General features: G+C 47.1%; 1 protein-coding gene across 1 annotated transcript; it reads right to left on the reverse strand.

Annotated features, from left to right (window-relative positions):
- Positions 1–4,006: 4,006 nt before the first annotated feature.
- LOC101678113 (receptor of activated protein C kinase 1-like) lies at positions 4,007–5,189 on the reverse strand. The gene is given in 1 exon segment (XM_045078407.1): positions 4,007–5,189. A coding segment is annotated over 1 exon segment (1,095 nt). The 5' UTR covers positions 5,102–5,189.
- Between the last annotated feature and the right edge of the window lie 10,552 nt (positions 5,190–15,741).

Below are 15,741 nucleotides of genomic sequence, written 5' to 3' on the forward strand. Positions count from 1 at the left end.
TTTGGGATATCTGTGCCTTTCATGATTGTGGTGTTATTGAGCACCCTGTATGTTAATTGAAAGCCATGCAGATGATTCTTGTCTGTAGAAAGGCAAATGGATTTTATTTGGTGAAGCTACAATTGATTCCCATCACCAAGGAGTGAGTTGTGCATCTATTAAATTCATTTTTGCCTTCTTCATTGTGTGTGCACAGGGGGGTGTGTTTGTGTGTTTGTGTAATTCTTCTTTGAGTCAACTGTAACACCTTACTGTTTCCCTCATTCACTAATCAGTTAAACACAAGCTTTGTTTATTTTATATTTGTGTGAGAGTCATAACTCAATCTTTTTCCCAAAAAAATCCTTTAGTAGTATTGGAGGTCATCCTCCTAGATGTCCAGTGGATCCCTGTGACAGAACAAGGTAAACTGTGTTGCCAGGGGAGGGTACCTCTCTTCTGAAGGAAGCCTGGGCAACTCTTCTCCAAATTTCAAGAAGAAATCCGAGCAGCAATAGCACTTTAACTTTGCTGATTCTTTGTTTCTTTAGTTTTCTTCTTTCCTCTGTATTGATTTTGTGTTTTGTTTTGATTTCTGGTTCCCACATGGCTTGTAAGCAATGCACCCAGGCAGCAGCAGTGAGGAATTTTCTTTTTGTGAGTTTTTTGAGTCCGTTCTCTAGTGAGTAAGAGACAACAGATAATCTGGTTCGTTTGTCTCTTTTAGTTTTTCTGTTTGTCTCTTTTTAGCTCAAATCAATGAAGACTTCTGTGGCCGTTGGGACAAACAGCTCTTTAACACATTGTACCGGGTAACTCGGACTTCTGTGTGATTCTGCGATTTTTGACCCGTAGCTGAAATTGTGGGAGCAAACAAAAAAACGACAAGCTCTCTCTGCCTGTTGTTGTTGCAAATAAAGGAATTGAATATCTGATACCAATTCGGAAGCATTTTAGAATCCATATTTGGACATACTTGTTAATAATCCCTGTTGAAATTCATGTTTAGCAAATGAGATCCTGTTTTCCTCACAAGAATCCATACTTGTTAATAATCCCTGTTGAAATTCATGTTTAGCAAATGAGACTAGTTCGATCATTTTTATTTAAAAAAATAGGGGTGCCTGAGTATCTCAGTGGGTTAAGCCTCTGCCTTTGGCTCGGGATCATGATCTTAGGGTCCTGGGAATGAGCCCCGCATCGGGCTCTCTGCTCAGCGAGAGGCCCGCTTCCCCCTCTCTGTCTCTGCCTGCCTCTCTGCCTACTTGTGATCTTTCTCTGTGTCAAATAAATAAATTAAAAAAATAAATAAAATCTTTTAAAAATAGTCTATTACTTGTCTTATTTTTCAGTATGTCACACAAGCATATATTTTATTTTACTTTATTTGCCTTATCTTTCCCAAATGTGGACAGGCTTACTTACTCTTTTTTTAAGATTTATTTATTTATTTGTCAGAGAGAGTGCAAGCGAGCAAGTGAGCAGAAGCAGAAGGAGCAGCAGGCAGCAGGAGAAGCAGACTCCCTGTTGAGCAAGGAGCCCAATATGGGACTCACTCCCAGGACTTGGGTATCATCACCTGGGTTGAAGGCAGATGCTTAACCATCTGAACAACACAGGTGCCCCAGGCTTACTTATTAAATAAGCTCACACTTAATGTTACTTAACATTAGGATTAGTAACTATGTAAATCGGTGTTCGACTAAATTCAGTCATTATTCTGAAAACCTTTTTCTTCCCAAATGTAGACAGGCTTATTTATTTATTTATTAGATTTTATTTTATTTATTTGTCAAAGAGAGAGCACAAGTTGGGGAGGGGCAGAGGCAGGAGAAGCAGACTCCCTACTGAGCAGGGAGCCCCACACGGGGCTCCAGGCAGGGTTTGATCCCAATCAGGACCTGAGCTGAAGGCAAACTTTAGCCAACTGAGTTACCCAGGTGTCCCGACAGGCTTACTTATTACATAAGCTAACACTTAATGTAACTTAACTCATAGGATTATTAACTATATAAACTGGTGTTCGAGGAAATTTAGTCATTATTCTGAAAAACTTTTTCTTCCAACTGTAATTAACTTTGTGTAGTTGATAGATCACTTCCAAGGTGGACTGATATTGTTGAGTTAGTTTAGTGATAATCGTTGGGTATCTAGAGAATGTCTAAATACTGTAAAATACCAAAACATCGATACTGACATAATCTTAACTTTACATGCTGTTGTTTCTTATTTTTATGGTATAGGGAGGTGGTATCTTGGGGTCTTGTTAATGACTGAGTTCATTTTTGCTACTTTAAGTTGTAAAAGGGACACATGTGTCTCTAGAAGTACATTATGTGGGGTTGTGAGCTTTGTCATTCTGCTCAGATGCTTGTGTAAGATGAACAATTCTCTCTCACCCATTTTCCCCCCTGCAGCCGGCCAGTTTTCTCTGTGAAACCGAGGGCACATCAGTTAAAGTTATAAAAATTAATATAACGGTTGAGGCTATACTGGAGAAGTAGTGACAGAGAAATACAACTGTGCTTGGTTCTTGTTTTTTCAAGGAAAGAGTATTTTCACCCCTGAACCAGTGATTCGCAAAGCTCTTGGACATTCCTTGAGACCACCAAGCAAGAGATCCTGTTTTCCTCACAGACACTCCGCCAAAGACATCTCTTACACCTCTAATTGCATCTCAAGGTCAGATGCTCAGAGGACCCAGACTACCATGCGCCCAACTTCCCAAGAACACCGTGTTGTAATTGTTCACACGTCTCCCTCCTCTTAGCTGTGAGCTCTCCGATAGTTGAGTGTTCTCACTGCACCCAAAACACATTTACACATTACTGAACTAGATGCCAGGAAAACAAGCATGCTAAGTGACAACTGCGCAAAATCGTACTTGTTTGAGAGGGTTGCTGTGCGAAAGAAATGAAATAGTGTTGCAAAAACACGGTACCCTCAACAGAGCAGATGCCTGTAAGAAAGGGTTCATTCTTCTGAAGCCTGGACATTCACCAGCCCCCAAGTGAAACCAGTAAAATTCTCAGGCAATATCCAAAAATGGCATTTCAAAACGCTTGCCTCTCAAGGAAGCTGCTACAGCCGGGATGAAAAGGATGCATTCCGAGCCCAGGAGGCCAGTCCCTCCAAGCCAGATGTGGCAGTCTGGATATACATCTTCCCACCCCACCTCAGAGACAGGTTGCCAATCTCTCATCTGTACAGCCCTCCGCCCTCTGGGAACAAGTCCATCCAGTTACTGCCTCCCTGAGCGCTTTCATCCTTGGCCATGTGCTGATTCTCTCTCTCTCTCTCCACTGCTTGGGAATGGCTGGCTTGTACTTAATGCTGCCAGAGTCAAGATACCAGGATCCTTTAAGAGAAGTGGAGAAACCTGCTCCCATGTCTCATTGCAGCCGGCATGGCTCTGAGCCTGGGCCGCAACCAATTGAGGAAGTCCACATGAAGGTATGAATATATGGTCTTAGGAATACCCATCCCTCAGTCTAGCTAGAGTGTCTGCACAGGGGACAGCCTGGGGCAGGCAGTGAGTAGGCTGGTGATAAAGGGCCAGGATCAGGTAACAAAGGCAGGAGGACATTCAGGAAAAAAAGAGAGTTTCCTGGAGAAGTCCTACATATCTGACTGCAGAATTTGGGACCTGTGCAAAGGCACTCTAGGAGCCATCCAGAAGGGATCGGGGCTCAGGCAATAGCCTGACGAACAGCTTAAGGAGAGCATCTCCAAAAAGGACGTTGTCCTTGCCAGCACTGTACTCAGGCAGGAAAGAGAAGAGAGAGCACTCCCGAGTGTGGATCAGTATTAGGAGGTCACGGAGGAGCTGGGGATGGACACAGAGGAGCTAGGGACCAGGCAGGGTGAGCAGCCTGAGCAGATGGAGGACAGGAGCCTCAGGAGCAGGGAAGGGAGAATTAGTCCTGGGGGCTCAACCCCGAACAAACTTCCAGGGTCCCATGCCACCATCGTGTATGGACATCCCCTGGGACTGAGCTCTAGGAGAGCAAGCTGGGCCTGGCTAGGGTCATGATGGTGGAGGAATGTCTGCCTCAAAGAAACAATCTCCAACAAGGGGAAATCTTGTTTCTACTACTCTCAACACTTCTTCTTTTTTTTTTTTAAAGTCAGAAAACCAATGTTTTATTCCTAAAGCTCTGCCATATTTCAAACGGGTGCCGATGGTCACCTGCCACATACGCACCAGGTTGTCTGTGTAGCCAGCAAACAGAGTCTGGCCATCAGCAGACCAGGCCAGAGAGGTACACTGAGGTGGCTCTGCCTTGCTGCTCGTACTGATAACTTCTTGCTTTAGTTCATCTACAATGATCTTGCCTTCCAAGTCCCAGATCTTAATGCTGGGGCCCATGGCAGCACAGAGCCAGTATCGGTTAGGACTGAAGCACAGAGCATTGATGATGTCCCCATCATCGAGTGTATAGAGGTGTTTGCCTTCGTTGAGATCCCACAGCATGGCCTGGCCATCCTTCCCTCCAGAAGCGCAGAGGGATCCATCTGGAGAGACAGTTATAGTGTTCAGGTAGCCCGTGTGGCCGATGTGATTGGTTTTCAGCAAGCAGTTTGCCAAGTTCCATACCTTGACCAGCTTGTCCCAGCCACAGGAGACAATAATGGGATTGCTGCTATTGGGTGAGAATCGGACACAAGATACCCACTCCGAATGGCTTTCATCCTGGACAGTATATTTGCATATACCCAGAGTATTCTACAGCTTGATAGTTTTATCTCGGGAGCCAGAATCAATTTGCTGGTTGTCAGAGGAGAAGGCCACACTCAGCACATCCTTGGTATGTCCTACAAATCTGCATGTGGTGGTACCCGTTGTGCGATCCCAGAGACAAAGGGTTCCATCCCAGGAGCTGGAGAGGGCAAACTGGCCATCTGAGGAGATGACCACATCACTGACAAAGTGGGAATGACCCCAAAGAGCACGCTGAGGGATGCCATAGTTAGTCTCATCCCTGGTCAGCTTCCACATGATGATGGTCTTATCTCGAGAGGCGGACAGTATCATGTCCGGGAACTGGGGAGTCGTGGCGATCTGAGTCACCCAGCCGTTGTGGCCCTTGAGGGTGCCACAAAGTGTCATCTGCTCAGTCATGTTGGCGGCGAGTGCGGGTGTCACCCAGGCGACAAGGATGGAGCTGGATAGTTCAGAGAGACTAGCAGCACAGCCGCTCCCGCCGCGGCCCTGCCGTGGCGTCTGACACCAAACGCTTCTGCAGTTCTCTGTAGACACCAGCTGGGCATCCTATGATTTAATTCAAGTCTAATACTACCCAGACTTGGGGCAGACTCCCACAGTCCTGCCCTCACTTCCAAAGTCAAGTGCAAGTCCAGACCTCAAAGGTTTCCCCCAACCTCATCTTTGGATTTAATAATTTGCTAGAATAGCTCACAAAACTCAGGAAAGTGTTTTACGTACTATTACTGGATACAACTCAAGGAACAGCCAAATGGAAGAGATGCACAGAGCGAAGTATGGGGAAGGATCACAGAGCTTCCATGCCCCCTCCAGCCACACCACTCTCTGGGACCTCCATGTGCTCACCAACCAGGAAGCTCTCTGACCTCCCTCCAGGTAGGGTTCTTTTAATGGAAGCTTCATTATGCAGGCATGATCGATTAAATCATTGACTATCGGTGATTAATTCAAGCTCCAGCCCCTGTCTCCTTCTTAGAAGTTGGGGTGGGGCTGAAGGTTCCAATTCTCGGAACACAGACTGATTCCCTTGGCCACCAGTCCTATCTTGAGCGGTTTTCCAAAAGTCACCTCATGCACACAAACACAGATGGTGCTGAAAGGGGTGTGTTATGAAAAACAAAAGTTGTGCCTTTCATCTTTATCAGTCTAGAGCTGTCTCAGGAGCAAAGGACAAAAATTAAATATTATAACCAAAAAGATGCTCCTATACCTCTTATCACTTAGGAAATTATAAGGGTTTAAGGAGCTCTGGCCAGGGGCTGGATACAAAGGCCGAAATATCATCACCCTGCCCTCCCCTGATGCCGAGCACAGAGACCTAGTTCTCCTCAGCTGGCTCTTGTATAAACCAAGTCAGTCACAGGGTCTTTGCTTTCAGGAACTTGTCATGGAAGATTTGATCTTGATCAACAGAGCTTGAGGACATCCAAAGATGGGATCTTCCATCCCTACATGTACCCCTGAAAGCCAGACAGGGTATGTGTAGGAACACATTTGCCATCTTCAGAGCCTCTTGAAAGCCTTGATCTTCAGACTTCAGAGGTTCCTTAGGTGGTCCTTTCAGCCCAGTATTTGTCTCTGAGACTGTGATGGTAGGTGTTGAAGGACTGAATTGAATAGGAGCAAGAAGGGATGTTCTTTGAGAGATTAGGGGCAGCCTTGTAAGAGAGCGGTTGGGGATATTCCTGCAAATCACCTTAGGACCCAAACATTCTGCATCCAGAAGGCTGGATTCCAGCCTCTGCCAGTTCACTTGTGACCTTGTAAGTGAGCAAGTCACATAAGCATCCTGGGCCACCTTTCATCATCTGTCAATGCTCATGGTCCTTGGCATCACAGTTGGCACCTGATACATGCTAGTTGAGTAGAAAAGAAAAAAATATATCATTGAGTATTACACAAATGTTAGCATTATGTAACAATTAATGACATGAATCAAAAGTTAAGTGGAAACCAGCCAAATCAGAGAAAGCTTTGGTAACCAGAATTCAGGTTGACACAAGTAATCCAAAACTCTCCAAATGAGTAGGGTTACTCAATCGAGACAACTCAGACTTCACTGAAGTCTGGACAGGTTTTGCCAGCCGTGCTTTTGCAACCATCAGTTTTAACCTCATATCTCTTATCTCTATCTTGGCTTCTTTTGCAGATGAAGCAAATCCAGGCCCTTGAAGTCTTGATGGTGGTTCACAGCGACAGTGTTCAAGGATAAGGTTTAGATATAGAATGGATTCATAGAATAAAAGCATAATGTCCAAGACTTGATAAATGTTAAACTCCAAGCCAACACAGGGACACATGAGACACAATGAGAGACCACTTATCCATGTCCTGGAACCTCTCTGCTTTTGTCCACCAGCATGGACATTTCTAGTAACTACCATCCAGGGAAAAGAAGCCATTAAGCTACTTTCTTGGCCCATGGCCATGCTAGCTATCTATTGCTTCATAACAAACCTAGTGGCTTAAAATAATGCATAGTTATTATCCCACAGTTTTTGTGGATCAAGAGTCCAGGTAAAAATCCTAACAGATGCTAAGCAGTTCTCTGCTTTGGGTCACACAAAGCTGCAAAGTGTTGTCCAGGGCTGGGTTCTCATCTGGAAGCCTCACTGGAAAGAATCTGCTTCTAAGCTCATTTAGGTCGCTGGCAGATTTCCTTGAGATTATATCAACAAGGGTCCTCCCTGGGTTTTGCACACTATTGCCAAAGGTCACCCTCAGCTCCCAGAAACTACTCCCAGCTTGTAGAGGCTTCTGGAAGTGTCTTGCCATTATAAGCTTTCCTAACATGAATGAAATGATCCATCCAGCAATGACAGTCTCCAGAGTAGGTCCCCTAGCAAGCTGGAGTAGTACATAATGTAACCTAATTAAGGTAGTGACATCCCATCACCTTTGGTTGATTTCTATTATAGTTAGAGGCAAGGTCTTGCTTACATCTGAGGGGAGAGGGATCCCTCCTGGAGGCACGGTTTGTGGGGTGGCAAAACCTTATGGTTTGCCCATTACAATGGCCAAGTTTGAAAGTTGTCTGGCAACCTGAAAGCCACACAAAGAATTCAACATGATGGTGTTAAATTATTTACTAAGACCCAAAGAGAAAAGGAAGGGAGGAGGTACTTCCATGTTATTCCCAAAGCCTTCCATGAATTGTGTTCTTCTTGGTCTCCTGCTGGATTCTTCCCTGGACAGGTGATCAAGTCAGGACCAGCTGAAGATGCTTCACTAACACCTAACCCAACCAGATTAGGATATAGCATCCTTTCTTTATTCCAGCAGCCATCCCGGAGAGAGAGAGATTCCCATTGTTAAGAAGAAAGACTTCATAGCTTACCTAACTGCAGTTTTAGCCTCTCCCAGGAGTGGAATTTTAAACCCAACAGTCCAGAATTTCCTGACCAGCACGCGTGAGGTCATCTGCTTGATAAGACCCTCTGCCCTTCCCCCTAAAAGAAGGCAACCTGCATAAAACAATCTTTTCTTTCCTTTTGCTCCTTAACTTGCTTATCTTCCTCCTTTTCTGCCTACACAAAGCTTCCATTTTGAACTCCTCAGAGCACCCTTCTGTTTGTTAGAAGGGATGCTGCCCACTTGAAGAACAGTTGAATAAAGCCAACCAGATCTTTAAATTCACTCAGATCTTTAACACCATCTTTCCTCTCACCTCAGGGTTTAACCTTAGTTAACAGTTGTCCCAGTTCTGCTCCCCCTTCTCCAGGCACTCAGTGACCTCCACCCACTTCTCACCCCACCCTCCAAGAGCTTTCCCATCCTCTGATCCTGCCTATGGATCAACCAGGTTGCAGAGGGACCGGACACCAAACTCAGCCACGTAGCAGATGCAACATTTTTTCAGGCAGAAGGTGTTGGTTTTGATCAGTTTCTCAAAGGTCCCCTTCTACCCAAGAAGGTGAATAACCATGGCTTTAGGGGATCCTTACTAGTACATTTGGAAGAAAACTCAGATAGCTTTTGTTTGGGGGCACAGCTGGCTACCTTGTCCTACCCTCTGCCCAGGGTCTCAGGCCTGAGCTGGGCAGTCCTTCAAAGCTCCAGCTCTCAGCAGGGGAAAAGCAAAGTGGTGGCACATATGCCTCTGCCTGGAACCATTCCCAAACCCCACTTAGCTTATCGGTCGCTCTGCCCTTGCCTTGACCCTCAGACCTTGTGCACTCATAGCACCCTCCCTTATTGCCAGAGTCAACACCTTGGGGGCCCGGGAAGCTGCTGGCAGCTCCTGGGATGGAGGTGGGGCCATGTTTGAAGACCACAGTGTGACTAAGGCTGCAGGTGTGCTTGGCCTTCATCTTGACAGGTCCTTTGACTTCTCTCATTTTTTCTCTGACCAGGCCCTATAGCGGATCCAAGGGCAGAAACTCTTTCCTGCCCAGGGCTCTCTTGGATTTGGTGTCAAGTAAGATCCACTCTCTTGGACTCTTGGCCCAGGGACGTTTCTCCTCCCCCATGGGAACGCTGGCGGGCCTTGTGCTTCTGAAACCTGAGCAGGGAGGCAGCTTAGGCCCCCAGGTAGGCACTTGGAACCTGCGGTTGACCCATGTTTCTGGATTATGGATCTGTTGTCAAGTAAGAGAGCACCTGGGGCAGGCTGCAGGTGCAGGACAGACGGCAATTAGCCAAGCATTGCTCTGTGGGGTGGGTGTCGCAGGGGCTTGGCTGGTGCACGTTCCCTGGGGACACTATGGAGAGTCGCAAGGATTCCCGGCCAGGGCTCCTGCCCTACACCTCCAGAAGAAAGAAGCAAGCTGTGACTAGAAAGGCATCTGGCGGCATGTCGACTATGCATCCTGGAAAGCACATCGGGCTGGATGGGCCGGTTACTGCGGGAGTGACTGACGGCAAAATCATAGCTCCAGAACTTAGAGGGCAGAGAGGCCCCTGACTTCTCCTTCCTTGTGAAACTAAGTTCATAAGAGGGAGCGGGGAGGCTATGCTGGTTGAGGTTGGGAAATGAGGCCAAGCCACCATTTTGGAATGGGGGGCACTGACTCAGACGGGATGGGGGCAAGTGCAAGGGATGGCACTCAACTTGCCAGGGTCAGATGGAGGGAGCAGGCACCAGCAGGACCCCACTTCTGGCTTGAAGACAATGCAAACCCTGAGCCAGGCTGCTGTTTTTATGGATGACTGTGCCTGTAAATGTGCCCCTGAACAGATTCACCCCTGGCCTTGGGCAGGCCCTGTACTGTGTGGGGCAGTGTTAGAAGCAGGCTCTGTCATGATTCAGAGGCAGACACTCCTGCCCATTGCTGTGTGGCATCTCAGAGCAGGTGCAGAGAACATTCTCCAGGATGTCAGGTCAGGGGCCAGGGGAGGAGACAGAGTGATGAACAATTCTGGTTGGGGTGGGTGTAGAGAGAGAGGGACAGAGAGCTTACTCACTATTCCCTGTCAGAAGCCATGACACTGGGGCAGGGGGTGGGTGCAAGAGCGGGCAAGGCACTCTCTTGGTGACACAGGGCAGGCTTGTGTTCTGAGGACAGAGCTTGGAACTCAGATCCACCTGAGGATTACCTTAAAGCCCTCACAATGCGAGCTGTAGCCACTTACAAGGACAGATGGCATCCGTGGAATGTGCCCTCAAAGGAAGGAGAGAATCTCTGTTCTCAGCTAGGGCGTTGTGAATGCGACACAAACGTGCAGAGATACGGACACCCTTGGCCCTTGGGACCCCTGGGGACACTCCAGGACCCTCCGGGCCAGCACATTGTCTCAGCCGCGGCACTGCCTCCTGGGCTCCAGCAGGTGGCGTATGTATTCCTGTCTTCCTGGTGTGCTACAGGGTAGAAAGAGTGGGAAGACACTGATGCTAGGCTGAGCTGGGAAGCCACACCCCAAAAGGTGCTTCAAAGAAGAGTCCACCTGAATCCTTAGGGGCAGGACAATTAGTTAGAGAAAGCCTGGGTTTGACAAGTAAATACTGTGTTTGGTCCCTTTTTCCGGCCAAGTAGGGAGAGAATTTGCATTAAAAACAATAAGGGGGCACCTGGGTGGCTCAGTGGGTTAAAGCCTTTGCCTTCAGCTCAGGTCATGATCCTGGGGTCCTGGGATCTAGCCCCACATTGGGCTCTCTGCTCAGCAGGGAGTCTGCTTCTCTCTCTCTCTCTGCCTGCCTCTCTGCCTACTTGTGATCTCCATCTGTCTTTAATAAATAAATAAATAAATAAATAAATAAATAAAATCTTTAAAACAACAACAATAAGAACAAGGATTTGCAAAGGGCCCTCATTTTTGCAAATTTCTTGAGGAAGTGGTAATGTGCCAAAGAGCATTTATTCTCCAAGACACCAGAGACCTAGTTAGGGCAGGGGATCCCTGAGAGAGAAACTTCTGGAGCAGGGTCTTGACCATACTTCCCAGGGGACCATGGGTCTCAAGCATGACCTTCTGGGACATAGCAGAGCTGAGGGAGAAGTTGGCATGTGGCCCGAGATGAGCTTGCCCCTGTCACCTCTCACATTTGTAGGGAAGTGTCCAAGGTCTCAAATCCTCTTGTAAGGCAGGCAGAGGGCTGGGCTTTGTGTCGGATTGATGCCCGCAGAATGGAGGCAGTGTGGCGAGGGCACCCTCAGGCTGGGGGGGGGGAGGTCATCTAGTTTCCGTTATGTCTTAGTCTGATTGGGTTGCTATGACAGAATACCATCGAATGGCTGGTTTCAATGGCAGACATTTATTTCTCACAGTTCTGGAGCCTGGACGTCCAAGATCAAGGTGATAAGATCAAGGCAAGTTCCGTGTCTGGTGAGAGCCCTCCTCTTGGTTCATCGATGGTCATCTTGCTGTGCTCTCACATGGCAGATGGGGTGAGGGAGCCCTCTGGGGTCCCCTTATAAGAGCTCTAATCGCATTCTTGTGGATCCACCCTCATAACCTAATTGCCTCCCAGCAGCCCCAACTCCTCACACTGTCACATTGTGGTTTAGGTTTTCAACAGATGAATTTTTGGGGGGAGACATTCAGTCTATAGCACCTTAGCTGGAAACCCTTAAGCAGAAACTACAGGATTGCCTGGGTCCCAGGAATGTGCACTTCTGCCTCTTTTTTTGTGTTGCTGCTCACAGCAAGGTGTACAGAACATGACGGGCTGAGAGCTTGTTAGAAATGGAGACTCTCGGGCCTCACCTCACACCTGCCAAGTCAGAATTAGCACATTCCCAGGTGATTCAAGTGCATGTCCATGTTTTTGAGAAACACTGCTCTACCAGATATTAAGTTAGTGAGTCTGGAAAAGTGTGGTTTCCAGGGGAGTAGGAAAAGGGGGAGCAGGGCCCAGGGAGCCACACTGTCATGGGTCCAAATCCTGACTCCACTGTTCCTGCCCATGTTATCTTCTCTGAGCCTCAGTTTCTCACCTGCAGAATGAGGCAGATCACAGCATCAACTTCATGGGACTGGGGGAAGAATGAAATAGGCTGATGGGTGGAAGCACTTGGGACATAGTAGGTGCCTGATGGATGAGAATTTTCTTGAGTTTCCTTCTTCGCAGTTTCTTCACAGTGGGGCTGAGGAATGGGTGTCTTTAAGAGCACCCTGGGAATTCTGATGCAAGGGCAGGTGATACTGCTTCTTATCACCTATAGAACCAAACACTTGGGATAATGTTTTGTCTGCATTCAGCCAGGTGGTGACTCTGGGCCCTTTCTCCATTCTATCGCTCAAGGCTGTGGCCTAAAAGTGGCCTCTACAGGTTTGCCTTTTTTTAAATTACTTTTTTGAGGAAACTGCACAATACAACATACATACAGAAAATTGCATAAAATAAAAATGTAGTTGAATAATTATAAAGACAAGTCCTATGTAGGCACCAAGTAGCAGAGCCATGCAGGGACCCAGAGATGAGTGTGGGACGTGGACTCCCTTGCAGGAGATTATACCTACAGGTGTTACTTTATAAGGATTTTACAGGGGGGAAATCCCAGGCTCAGGTAAGTTAATAGCCCTCCTGGGGTCACGCACAGCTGGGAAGGAGCCCAGCCAGAATTCAACCCACCTGCGTGGGTCTGACTGCAAGATGGTGCTAAGTGGGCAAGGCTCCTGTGTGGGAGGCGGGGGTTGCGGTGGGGGGAGGCGTAGGGCAGGACTGGAGGGCCAGGCCCCAGAAGGAGTGAGGGTGGGCAGGGCCTTAGGATTCAGACCCTTGGGTTCTCTCCCCTGTGCAGGGAAGGATGAGGGGAGAGGCAAATAGCACTAGAGGGAGCACGCCCAGGCGCTGTCCGTCCTCACCTTCTCATTGCCCCCTGACAGCGCCAGGTGCTGTCAACCCTCAGTAAAACTTGAGGTGGGAGACCCTGGAATTTTCCTAGTGGATAAAGGGGAACGTGGCAAGCAATTCTGTGAACTGTCCAGTCCACGATCACTGAATCCAATAATGTCCATGGAGATGACCGAAAGTCAAGGAGCAGGATGGAACCACCCCCCAAGGGAAGTTTCCCAGTTGAGTTGGCACGTTGCCCCCTGACCCCACTGCTCTCAAGGGAATGGGACTCTTTCCAGAGGAAAGTGCTCTGCGGGCTTGGCCTGAGGGCCCATTCTGGGTTTCAAGTGAGATAAGATAAAAAACAAGGCAGTGGTCAATGGCAGGTCAAGGTAAACCCTGCCAGAAAGAGTTGGCATTCTGAGGTCTTGGGACCATTACATAACCAACTGGGATAGTTCTGCTTTTCCATAAGCAGCTGGGAATTTCTGAGACCTGTTTACATAGAATGAGAACTTATAAAGGATACTGTGACAAGTGTCATAACCACCCTGGCTCTCCAGCTGCCCAGTTCCCACACCCCCCCTCAGTAAACTTGATTCCATCTTTCCAGAGCTTGAAAAATGCAAATCCAAGAAAATAAAATACTAGATTCTTACCCACCACACTCACACCTTTTTTTTTTTTTAAGACATAAAAAAAGGCTTTTCAACTGGGGTGCTGTGAATACAACACAAATGTGCAGATACCCCTGGCCCTTGGGAGCCCTTGGGGACACTTGGTGATCCTGGGGGACCCTCGGAGCCCATATGCTGTCTCAATCGCCACACTGCCTCCTAGGTTCCAGCATGTGGTGTGTGTTTTCTCGTCTTCCTGGTGTGTCACAAGTTGAAAGAGTGGGGAGACACTGATCCTACACTGATCACACTCCAGAGATTTTGTTAATTTATTTGACAGAGAGGGAAGCCACACTCCAAAAGATTTTATTTATTTATTTGACAGAGAGAGAAAGAGAGAGAGAGAGTGCACACATAGGCAGAGCAGGAGACAGAGGCAGAGGGAAAAGCAGGTTACCCGCTGAGCAGGGAGCTGATGTGGGAATCAATCCCAGGAGCCTGGGATCATGACCTGAGCCAAAGGCAGATGCTTAACCACTGAACCACCCTGGTGTCCCTCCTGCGGCTACCTGTAGCAGCAAATTCCCATAAACCCACTCTCCCTTTGGCATCTTATCTCCTGCCTCAAAGACTTCTCGGAAACGGGTCCATCCCTCAGCATTCCAAATCTACCATCTGTCACACTCCGCTCTGAACCCCCACCCCAAACTAAGTCCTTATCCCCCAGTTGCCAGATTCGGGAGCGGAAGGTTACCAGCAACCACGGGCCACGCTCATGTCAGGGAGAAGCGTCATCCTACTAATAAGACAACCAGAAAACTGTTTACATTTGCCTGACAAGTGTTCCAGGGCAGGCCTGGGACTAGAGTGAGGCAAATAAGGTACTGTCCACAACTGGAAAATTTGAGGAGGAGCCGAAAAGACCACAGTAATCAAGAAGAATAATATTTTAAGGCAGTATTTAAGAAATTGTGGTAAAATAGATATTATGACAAATTTACTGTTTTAACTAATTTTAAATGCACGATTTGGTGGCATTAAATACATTTCATAATGTTGTGCAGCCATCACCAGCACCCTTCTTTTTATTTTATTTTATTTTTTCAGTATTCCAAGATTCATTGTTTATGCACCACACCCAGTGCTCCATGCAATACATGCCCTCCTTAATACCCACCACCAGACTCACCCAATCCCCATTCCCCTCCCCTCCAAAACCCTCAGTTTGTTTCTCAGTGTTCAGAGTCTCTAATGGTTTGTCTCCCCCTTCGATTTCCCCCAACTCACTTCTCTCCATTTCCCAATGTCCTCTGTGTTATTCCTTATGCTCCACAACTAAGTGAAACCATATGATAATTGACTCTCTCTGCTTGACTTATTTCACTCAGCATAATCTCCTCCAGTCCCATCCACGTTGATACAAAAGTTGGCTATTCATCCTTTCTGGTGGAGGCATAATACACCGCTGTATATATGGACCATATCTTCTTTATCCATTTGTCTGCTGAAGGGCATCTTGGCTCTTTCCACAGTTTGGTGACTGTGACCATTGCTGCTTTGAACATTGGGGTACAGATGGTCCTTCTTTTCACTACATGTGTATCTTTGGGGTAAATATCCAGTAGTGCAATTGCAGGGTCATAGGGTAGCTCTATTTCTAATTTCTTAAGAAATCTCCACACTGTTTTCCAAAATGACTGCACCAACTTGCATTCCCACCAACAGTGTAAGAGGGTTCCCCTTTCTCCACAACATCTCCAACACTTGTTACTGTCTTGTTGATTTTGGCCATTCTAACTGATGTAAAGTGGTATCTCAATGTGGTTTTGATTTGAATCTCCCTGATGGATAATGATGATGAACATTTTTTCATGTGTCTGTTAGCCATTAGTATGTCTTCTTTGGAGAAGAGTCTTCTGCCTATTTTTTGACGTGATTATCTGTTTTGTGTGTGTTTAGTTCAAGGAGTCCTTTATAGATCTTGGATATTAGCCTTTTGTCATAGTGTCATTTACAAATATTTTCTCCCATTCTGTGGGTTGCCTCTTTGTTTTTTTGACTGTTTTCTTTGCTGTGCAGAAGCTTTTGATCCTGAAGAAGTCCCGGAAGTTCATTTTTGCTTTTGTTTCCTTTGCCTTTGGAGACATGTCTTGAAAGAAGTTGCTGTGGCCAATGTCGAAGAGGTTGCTGCCTGTGTTCTCCTC

This window comes from Mustela putorius, unplaced genomic scaffold (genome assembly GCF_011764305.1).
Source record: "Mustela putorius furo isolate JIRA1106 unplaced genomic scaffold, ASM1176430v1.1 tig00000242_pilon_pilon_pilon, whole genome shotgun sequence".
In the NCBI taxonomy this organism is placed as follows: domain Eukaryota; kingdom Metazoa; phylum Chordata; class Mammalia; order Carnivora; family Mustelidae; genus Mustela; species Mustela putorius.